Source organism: Mustela nivalis, assembly GCF_964662115.1.
Source record: "Mustela nivalis genome assembly, chromosome: 19".
Lineage (NCBI taxonomy): Eukaryota > Metazoa > Chordata > Mammalia > Carnivora > Mustelidae > Mustela > Mustela nivalis.
Window position 1 is genome coordinate 25,438,933 of NC_139038.1, and position 9,970 is coordinate 25,448,902.

At 50.9% G+C, this 9,970-nt stretch overlaps 1 protein-coding gene across 1 annotated transcript; it reads left to right on the forward strand.

The window, feature by feature from the left end:
• The first annotated feature begins 197 nt into the window (after positions 1-197).
• Positions 198-7,383, forward strand: ITPRIPL2 (ITPRIP like 2). Its single transcript, XM_082714024.1, has one exon. The coding sequence runs from the start codon at positions 1,091-1,093 to the stop codon at positions 2,690-2,692; it is 1,602 nt and encodes a 533-aa protein (XP_082570150.1). The 5' UTR covers positions 198-1,090; the 3' UTR covers positions 2,693-7,383.
• The last annotated feature ends 2,587 nt before the right edge of the window (positions 7,384-9,970 follow it).

Genomic DNA, 9,970 nt, shown 5'->3' on the forward strand with positions numbered 1-9,970 from the left:
CTGGCTCCTCCTGGTTCAGCGCACCGTGAGCCTCGGGCTTCCATGGGGCAGCCCCCCGCCTTCTCATTTTTTTTTTTTTTTTCTTTCACGGTTTTTTCTGCTACAGAATCCTTTCTCTTTTGGTTTCCTTTTTAAGAAAGGCTGTAAGCTTTTCGAAGAGCAGAAACCTCGGGTCATCTTGCCCACTACTGTTTCCCCAGCTCCTGGCCTATGGCCTGGCACGTAGTAGGTGCTCAGTAAATAGTGGTTTGAATAAGGGACGGCAGCCCCGTGGCAGCGGCCACTTCCGTGCCAGAGCCTGCCACGCCACCAGCGCCACGACTTGCTTGGCTGGGGGCGGGGAGGGACACGCTGGGTGTGAGCCCTTCTCTCCGCTTTTCAACTTCCCCGTGTAACTTTATGTGAGCACCACTCCAGAGGCTCCCAGGCCGAGGCCACCGCCCCGGAATCCGGGCCTTCCCGGTTCTGCCTTTGGGGAGAAGGGAGGGGCAGTGGCCCGCGAGAAGCCAGTTCCAGGCGCGTCCTGAAGTCCCTCCCGCCGCCCCGCGTCGCTTTAAGGCGGAGGCCGGGGAGGGGGCCGCGCCACCCGCCGGCTCCGCGCACGGCTCCAGACTTCGGCATTTCCTCCCCGCTAGCTGGCGCGGACTCTTCTCCCCTCGCAAGAGGGAACTCCTGGGGCCGAGTAACGGGAACAAGCGCGGAGGAGAGCGAGAACGAGCGCCGAGAGGGAGCCCGGGAGTGCCGCCCAGGGTAGGAGGCAAGCCCGGCCGGGTCAGAAGCTGGCCGCCGGCAGCGAGCCGGGGCGCCGGGCGGGGAGAGCCGCCGGGCGGGACCAGGCGTGCAGCCGGCGCAGGGCGCGGCCCGGGGCCCGCGAGTGCAGGGCGGGCCGCAGCTGGAAGGAAAACTTGAGCTGGGAGAGGGGGCCGAGCTGGAGAGCGCCTTCCCCCGGCCCTGCGAGGGGGGAGCCGCCGCGGAGGCGAAGGAGACCCGGACCGCGGGGCTGCTCGGGCGCTGCCCGCATGCTGGGCCGGGGGCGCCGCCGGGGCTCGCGCCCTGGGCTGCAAGGCCGCCGCTGTCCCGGGCGCCCGGTATGTCGGTGCACTACACCCTCAATCTGCGCGTCTTCTGGCCCCTGGTGACCGGCCTCTGCACTGCCCTCGTGTGCCTCTACCATGTCCTCCGGGGAAGCGGGGGCGCCCGGGCCGAGCCCCCCGACGGCACGGACGGCGGCTTCCCGCTGCTCAAGGTAGCCGTTCTGCTCTTCCTCGGCTACATCCTCCTGCGCTGTCGCCACGCAGTTCGGCAGCGCTTCCTCCCAGGGTCTCCTCGCCTGGGGAGCCACTCCACCTTCTCTGCTGGACACTTCCCAGAGCCGAGTCTTGGCATCTTGCTGGAGAGTTACTACGAGCACGAGTTGCGCCTGTCCCCGCACGTGCTGGGCCACAGCAAGGCGCACGTGAGCCGAATCGTGGGCGAGCTGGTGCGGGCTGGCCGCGCCCGGGGATCCCCTGGTCCCATCCCCGGCGGGGCGCTGGCCTTGGCCTTCCGTGGGGACTTCATCCAGGTGGGCAGCGCCTACGAGCAGCATAAAATCCGGCGGCCCGACGGCTTCGACGTGCTGGTGCCGCTGCGTCTCCCGCCGCTGGTGGCGCTGGAGCCCAGGAGCCTGGGCCCTGAGCCCGCGCTGGCCCCAGCCTTCCACGGCTGCTTCGTGTGCGCCCTCAAGGCTCCGCCGGGGGCCTCCGGGAGCCACTGGCTCCGGGACTGCAAACCCTTCGCCGACGGCTTCTGCGTGGACGTGCTCGGGCGGCGTCACCTCTCTGCCCCGCTGGTGCTGCGCTGGTTCCAGGCGCACCTGCAGCGCTCCCTGGCCACCGTGCGCTACAGTCTGGAGGGGCGTTGTCGGGTCAGCCTGACCCCGGGCGGCCTGGAACAGCCTCCCACCCTGCACATCCTGCCCTGCCGCACCGACTATGGCTGCTGCCGCCTGTCCATGGCAGTGCGTCTCATCCCCGCTGTACATCTGGGTGATGGCGTTTTCCTCGTAGCACCACCACCACCACCCCCCTCACCCGTCGGGCCCCCGTCAGAGCTCCCGGGAGGCCTGCGCACGGATGCACTGTGGGGTGTGAACACAGCTCGGCAGGAGCAGAAGCTGCTGTGCTGGGTGCAGGAACGGGCCCCTCCAGGTGCCTGCTACCTCAAGTGCCTACAGTTACTTAAAGCTCTGCGAGACCTGGGCGCCCGCGGGCTGGACCCAGCGGCCACAGCCCAGTGGGGACGCATCCTGTCCTCATATATGCTCAAGACAGCGCTGCTGGCGGTGCTGCTGCGTGAGGGGGTTCCTGCTCAAGGCTGGGACGAGGCACACCTGTGCGATCGGTTGGAAGAATTAGTGCAGTTCCTTAGGGACTGCCTGCTGCGACGCCAGACGCTTTTCCACTGCGTCCTGGGCCCTGGTGGGGCAGCTGCCGAGGTGGGCCCCCTGCCCAAGGTACTGCGTGAGGCCGCCCCTGTTGACCTCCTGGCTGCATTCGACAGGCAAGCCCGGGAACTTGCCGCATCAAGGTTGCTGTCCACCTGGCGAAGGCTGCCCCAGCTGCTCCGGGTCTACGGAGGTCCTCGCTACCTTGACAGGTGTCCCCCACCCCGGAGTCAGCGGGCACAGGGATTTCCTGAAGATCAACCATAAACCTTGATAGTGTTCCCCACCTGGCCTAATGCTCCTAAAGCTTCTTCCACCGCATGGGGTGGGGATGGCAATGAAGCCGGTTTCATGCAAGGAAATGAGGTGCCAAAGGTGTTGGAAAATTGGGAGAGTGACATTTGGTGGCTTATATGTCCCCCCGGCCCCACAATCCAGTATAGCTATGGCATCTTGTTCACTCCCACCAACATATTCTGAGCGAGCTACAGAAAGGCCTCCAACACCAGCAGCTAAGGGTTGGTTCAAATGTTGCTTTGTGTGGAATGATTCTGCAGAAGGATCCAGCTTTTAGGAAAGCCCCATGAAGGAAGTAAGAACTAGCTGCAGAGAAAGTGCCCTCGCTCCCAAATTTAAAGAAGCTAATGTGTTTTTTTTGTTGTTGTTGTTGTTTTGTTTTTTGTTTTGCTGTAACTACTTGCTCTGTCCTGGGTTCCTGATTGTCTTTTAAAAAGTGTAAATCTTTATCTACAACTGGAATTGAAGTTCTATTCTAGGGGCTAATGTTCTGAGGAACACTGTTTCCACTACTCAAATTAATACTGATGTGTTATTTTAAGTGGTACCATCACGGGTGTTTGACAGGATTGCAAAGAATTAAGTCACATGGGTTGAGAGGCAGTCAAGAGTTGGTTAGAGAAACTTCCAGAGCAAATAGCACTTTATTTTGATCAGTCCTTTCATTTTGTGGTAATTGCCACTGCCAAGTGTTGCATCGGAAAGGGAGGCCAGTTACATTTATTATTAAGAAATGTGCAGTCTTAAAAAGCAGGCTTGCCTAACATCCCTACAGGCCCACCCTGGACTATGTACCAGTCCACACGCATTCATGGAGAGCCCACCGTGAGCCAGGCACGGTGCAAAATAGCAAAAGATCCATGTTTAGGACCACACTGGTGCACAGGGAAAACACATGGGGTTTTGAGAAAGATACATTTCAGTCTTTGCCTATCCAGGTGACTCACCAGACATGCTGCTGGCTGGAGACAGAAACATTTTGTTGTTGTTTGAAGCCTTTTGAACAAACTCCTCTGCATGGGAGTCTCTGAGTTTCACGAGATAATGCGCAAATGTCTGTCTTAGTGCCTTGAGTGTAGTTAGCTCTCTTGGTCAGTGCTCAGTTATGGTTAGTGGTTACCACGTTTCCCTCCCTGGTGGCCTTTAAGTGGTCCTAATGCTGACTTGGAGGAGCGGTTGACTGGACCCAGGTCTTGTAAAGCATTTCCTATAGAATTCAGTATCTTGGGCTCTGTGCTCCCTGACCACCCACCAGCAGTCAGCAGAAGAGAGCTAGGGAGGAGGGGAGGGGGCCACACCTCCTGCCAGCAGTCTTTTTTTTTTTTTTTTCCCTTTGCACATAAATATCCCCAACTCACTTTAGGTTTAGTTTAGGTTCAGAATAGTCCATCATCTGCTTGCCTAATAGAAAATGCAGCCAGTCCCACCCAGTGTTAGACTTTGGGACTTTGAAATTTTTTTTTAATAGAGACATGTATTTCCTTAGACTCTTAAAGGTAAAACTTGGAAGACAGAAATAGCCACCTGAATAGGGCCATTGTTTTAACTTCTGAGTTATTTTGAGGGAATTCTTTAAACTTTCTTTAGGGGACCTACTTGGCCATGGCAGGAAATCCTTGTGAATAAATGATTTGCAGGGAATCCTCTCGGGAGCTGCAGAGCCTGAGATCTTTTGCAACCTTGGACTGGAAGAGAAACAGTTGCAAATGTCCTGCCTTCTCTTTGAGGTTGTTCTGGGGACAGTTCCTCTTGATATCGCAAAGGTCATTCCCAGCTTTTAAGGTCAGTGTTAGGTTATAAGGTACTGAGTTTAGCAAACGGATCAGTCTACCAGCTTCCTGCAAAGATATAAACTGAGTAATGTTTCTTAAAATTACTTTTTAAAACAGATGCAGATGCAAAGAGTAAGTAGATCTCTGTCTATATATATATATATTTATATTGTCTCCATATTGGCTCCAATTCCCCCTGTAGTCATTAAGTCTACTGAAGTGGGGAATAGCAAAGCTGTTGGAGGGATGATAGAGCTTTAAAAGCGGAACTTTCCAAATGTCTCTAGTTGAGTTGATAGGTTCCTTTTTTTTTTTTTTTTTTTAATCTTAACTAGTCTTTTGAAGTTTAAATCTGGTAACATTTTGTTCTTGTAGTGTTTTAGTATTTTTATTTTAAGGCTAATTACCCAAAGCCTCATCCATCCTCAAGAGTTTTAAATTTTATTATTATTTTTTAATTAATGGGGCATTGTGTTTGTGAATTGTTAAAATATTAATGTTTTATTTAAGTGCCATGCTGAGTGATAGTTCTCTGTACATGGCAACCAAAACCTAGAGATTTCGATCAATTTTGATCAATATTTAGTGATCCCAAACATGTACTGTGTACAAATGAAATAATACGACATTTTAGCCAGGTGTGATGGTTGCCCGAGGCACTTAAATTAAGCTCATCTCTGTCTTTTATCAGGGCTCCGTCATCTCCTTGATCTGAAATGTGCACATTTTTGGTGTATACTTGGTACTAGAGATTCACGTACGCAAAGATTCTTACACAAGAAGCCTCAATATTGCTCATGGTAAAAAAAAAAAAAAAAGAAGAAGAAGAAGAAGAAGAAGAAGAAAAGATTAACTGTCCAGCCAGTGCCTGAAGAAAAGTTTTGGGGAGGACGACTCAGCCATTTTTCCAAAAGATACCCTTCAGTAACTCCCACTGATCTGTCTTGGGAGCTATCCTGCAAGGCTCATGGTTGTGGGCTGAGAAATGGAGATTTTTTTTTTTTTTTTTTTTTTTTTTTGGCAAGAGGAGTGGAAGAAGCTATAAGAAAGACCGGAAGCAAGAGAACCAAGAGAAATCTGAAGAATTCAGGAGGGAGGCCTTAAGAGGGAACCAAAGGAAGAGATGGAGAGAAGGGGAACCCCGGGGGGGAATCACATGAGGGTGTAAGAGGTTTGGGTAGGAAACACCTTTTTAGGTATGTGCTATTTCAAACCAGGGGTCGCAAACTCAGCAGCCTGCAGAAGCCAGGCAGGGAGATCAGTATGGGAAGGGGTGGGTGGGTGGAGGGTGGGGACTGTGCCCCCCTTAAGCATGGCAGCCATTGGTCAGCTCTGTGCTGGGAAAAAGGTAAGGAGGGGCGAGAAATCAGGAATTTTTTTAAAGGGAGACTTTCTCAATTTGAAACAAAATCATTTTGAATTGTCCCAAACACCACGTGGGCCAAACAGAACATTTGCTTGAGCCTGGGGCCACCAGTTTGCGACCCCTGCTGAACCCTCCAAGTATGTATAAGGTTATATTTATTGTTCTGGAGATGTTGTTGTTATACATAGTTGGGGGTGTGATATTCCAAGTCCTTCTTTCTCGGAGCTAAGCTTTATTGTAGAAACAAACCAAAAAAAAAAAAAAAAAAAAAAAAAAAAAATTAACAAGGCCACAGATAACACTTAACTCAAAATTCCCAGAAGGACCCTCCATCCTGGAGCTGTTCTTGTCCAGCTACACAGCCTCCAAGCAAACCACTGGGGGTCAGTTCTTGGCATTTCCTTCCTGGTGAGTGGAGGCTAAACTCCTCTGCTCTGCCTCAGAGTTCACAGATGAGTAATCAGGAAGGATTGCAGAATAACTTGTTTCTTTTTTATTTGTATTTTGTTCTTCTTTTTAAAATTAATCATTTATTTTAGTAGTATGCCAGTCTGTGGCTTAGCAGTGATGGTGGATGGTCTTGGACCCCAGAAAACTAAGGCTGCGTCTTCAGGCCAACCTTCTTAGGCTTGTTACCATTCCTACCACCAAGAACACTGTTGGCTCCCACCAAAACTGACATCCTGGCATTCGGAAGGGGTGAGCCTAACATGCATGCTTCCAGAGCATCTCTTTTAACCTCCTGAAATAAGTCACTCTTTCTGTAAAATGTGGGTGGGTGGTGGGGAAGAAGATTTAACTACCCACATGGAGGAAGGCTATTACCTCCTTCCCCAGTAATGAGGGAAATGAACCTTACTAATTTCCAGAGATCCTTGAGAGGGGGAAAAGGTTCAGTGTTATCATCTTGGTGTTTGTTAATTTTTTTTTTTTTTAAACACACGTCTGTTACTTAGACACTACTGTTTGTTTTCTTTTATGCCTACATAGCACATGATTTGATGGGAATTTAGCAAGTATAAGTTGGGAGAGGGTGAAGATAATATGCAATCATCTATATAGAGAGAATAGCCTTAAAAAAACTATACATACTCTGGTTTTTGAAGTATCAGATATTCAGGAAGATTTTTAGCACCTTTTGCTTTAAAAAAAAAATTGTGCCTTGATTCAGTGACTTGACTTTAAAACATTCCTCTTATTTTATTGTTATTTTAAATGTGTATTCTGACCACAACTGTGTATTATGAATGTAGTCTGTTGGCTGCAGTCATAGTATATGGTTTGTTCCAATAACAGAGACCAAAGGGTTAATCAATCAAATATGATCCCGCTGCTACAGTTGTGTGATTAAAAGGAATTTTAGGTCACACCCCACTTCTGTGGCCCAAACAGTTGAGGCCTCCTTTTGTTTTCTGTTTCAGGTTGGAGTAAATTTGCACTTTTAATCTTTTGAGGTTTTTTTTTGGGGGGGGCGGGCTTGTTCTTTTATACTTTGCTTTGTTAATAAAGGAACTTGTAGAAAACTCTAGACTGAATGTCAGATTTGGGGACGGCTCTCCTCTTTCTGAAAGGCAGCCCTGGCTTATGATTCCTTACACAGGCTCACTCGCTTTCAGCATCTGGGTGCCTGGGAGTCTTTCTCACTCAGCAATGCTAGAATAATTGTATACAGTTGACACTGCACGCAGACAGGCAAGGATGTTAATTCACAGCCCTGTAGGTTTGCAGCCCAGGGTCCTGCCTTCAAGTCTTTTTCCTTGCCTAGAACCTTCTGCCTGGCTCCCCCCCCCGCACACACACACACCCTGTAACACAATTCAAGTCTTGGCCTGTGGCTCATTTATTGCTCAAGAATTCTGCTCAGAAATCTCTCAGGCCCTCAGGCGCTCCCCAAATGGTAAACATTTGCTAATAGTGAAAAACCACGGGGCTTAGTGAAAGATGGAATCTTGGAGACGATGCAGGACTCCTCGAAGTCTTGGAGCCAGGTGGAAGTTGAGAGAACCTGCAGCCACAGGCTGATGAAGCAGGAGTTCACGGGGCAGAGGCGGTGGGTGTGTCTTACTCAGTTTCCAACAAGTAGCTGGTGACTGGGTATTGTCCCCGGTGTTGAGGACACATGCAGAAGTGACCCAAACGGACGGGGTCTCCCTCTCAGGAGCTCGCAAACTCCCTGTGAGAGGCAGTTCCGTTGTTGCCATGCAGTGTGGTGGGTGATGGTGAGGAAGGGCTGTGGAAACAGAAGAGGGGCATCTCACGGGGTTTGGGAATTTCAGGGAGGGCTGCTTGGAAGAAGCGACATCTACGCTGAGATCTAGAGGCTGGTAGGAATTCGCTAAGTGTAGGGAGCTGGGCAGGAGAGCAAGGTATCAAGGACAGAAATGAACGGAGCATTTCAGTTTGGCTGGAAAGTGGAGGTGGGCGGGGGGGAGGAGGCTCCAGCGGCAAAGAATGAGGTTGAGGAGGGAGGAAAGGGGTCTTGAAGCCAGAGCTTCTCCAACGGGACTGTGCAAACCACTGGAGATTCTGCTTTCCTACCAAGCTCCATGTGATGGTGACGCTGCTGGCCCTGGGGAGCCACACTTCGATCACAGGGCTAGACACCCTGATAAAGGTTTGGGATGGTCCCCGGAAATACTGGTGAACCACCCTAGGCAAGAAACGGCAGCAGGGTCGCCTTTTAGTTTGGCTCACTCTGGCCGCAAGGTAGAGGGGAATGGATTAAGCAAGGGTTGGCAGTGTATTTATTTTTATAAATAAAATTTTTACAGCCATGCCCATGCATTTATAGACTATCCCTGGCTCAAGTCAGCTCACCCTGGCAAAGCTGAATAACTAATACAGTCCTGCAAATATTTACTCTCTGGCCCTTTATAGAAAAAAAAAAAAAAGAAAAAACAAAACAAAACAAAAAAAAGCGGCTGGAAGTAATCAGACTGGGAAGTCTTCAGATGCTGCAGCAGTCCAGGCCTGGGCAGGCGGCCTAAGCTGGGGACAGAGAAACAAGTTGCCCTAAAGACAGAATAGAGTCCTGGCTAGGCCCAATGCTTTGACGCCAAGAGATGTGTCTTCAAGTCTTGCGTGCCATGTCTCTCATCCGCGCGTCTCTCTGCCAATTACCTAATCCTCTCGCAACCTTGATTCCCTCATCTAGAAGGTGGGGTTCATAGTAGAACCTCCCTCGTAGGAGTGAGCGAGGATTTAGTGAGATTGTGTTCCATGTTCCAAGCACCAGAATTGGCAGTCAGTGTAGAAGTAATTATTGGAATGGAGGTTTGGTTTAGTCCACGTCTCCAACCTCTTCCTCGGTTCCTTGGTGTGGCTCATTCCGTTTCCGCTACAGGGTGGTTTCCCTTTTGTCCACACAACCATCTCTCTAGCTACTCCAATTTTGTTCATCTCTTTCCTTGATGTCCACAGCAGTCTGCTCAAGGAAAGGCTCTCTCTCACTCTGGGTACGATGGTGGACTAATGACAAAAATGGCCCCTGTCCTCCTCTTCCTGCCCTGATGCCTCTGCGGTCTCCCCCATCAGGAAGAGGAGGCTTCTCACCTACCCCGGATATGGACATGACTCTGTGACTTTCTTTAGTCAGTAGAAGGTGGGACTCAAGAGGCCTTGTCTGCCTCTGACTGACCTCTTACAAGCCTTCTGCCACCGTGTGACTAACTACCCTGGGGGAGGATGAGGGACCGCATGGCCGCATCAGCCCTGTCCCCAAAGCGGATAGCCAGCCACCTGTGAGACATGGGAATGAAGCCATCCCACACCGACCTGACAACAAACGGACTGAAACGCCTGCGTGAGCTCGGCCAAAGCCAGTCACACTTGGCCCAGATTAGCAGAAGCACTTAGCAGGCCCATAGCCTCTGAGACAAGATAGACATTGTTTTAAGCCACAGAGTTAGTGGTAGTTGGTGGCTCAGTGATAGCTTAACTGATTTGGAAGCTTAAAAGACCAATCTGGCATCCATGGGATGCCACAGGGTTACACACAGGCTGTCCTGGACTTCGGGGACATTTGACTTTGGAAACGGCCAGACTTAGATCTGAGTGCTTGACTGACGCCCCAAACCACCTTGCCCACAGGAATCCAGATTTCCCTCACAA

Coding starts and splice junctions, on each gene's coding strand:
- ITPRIPL2 (XM_082714024.1), top strand. CDS start 1,091: ATGTCGGTGCACTACACCCTCAATCTGCGCGTCTTCTGGCCCCTGGTG.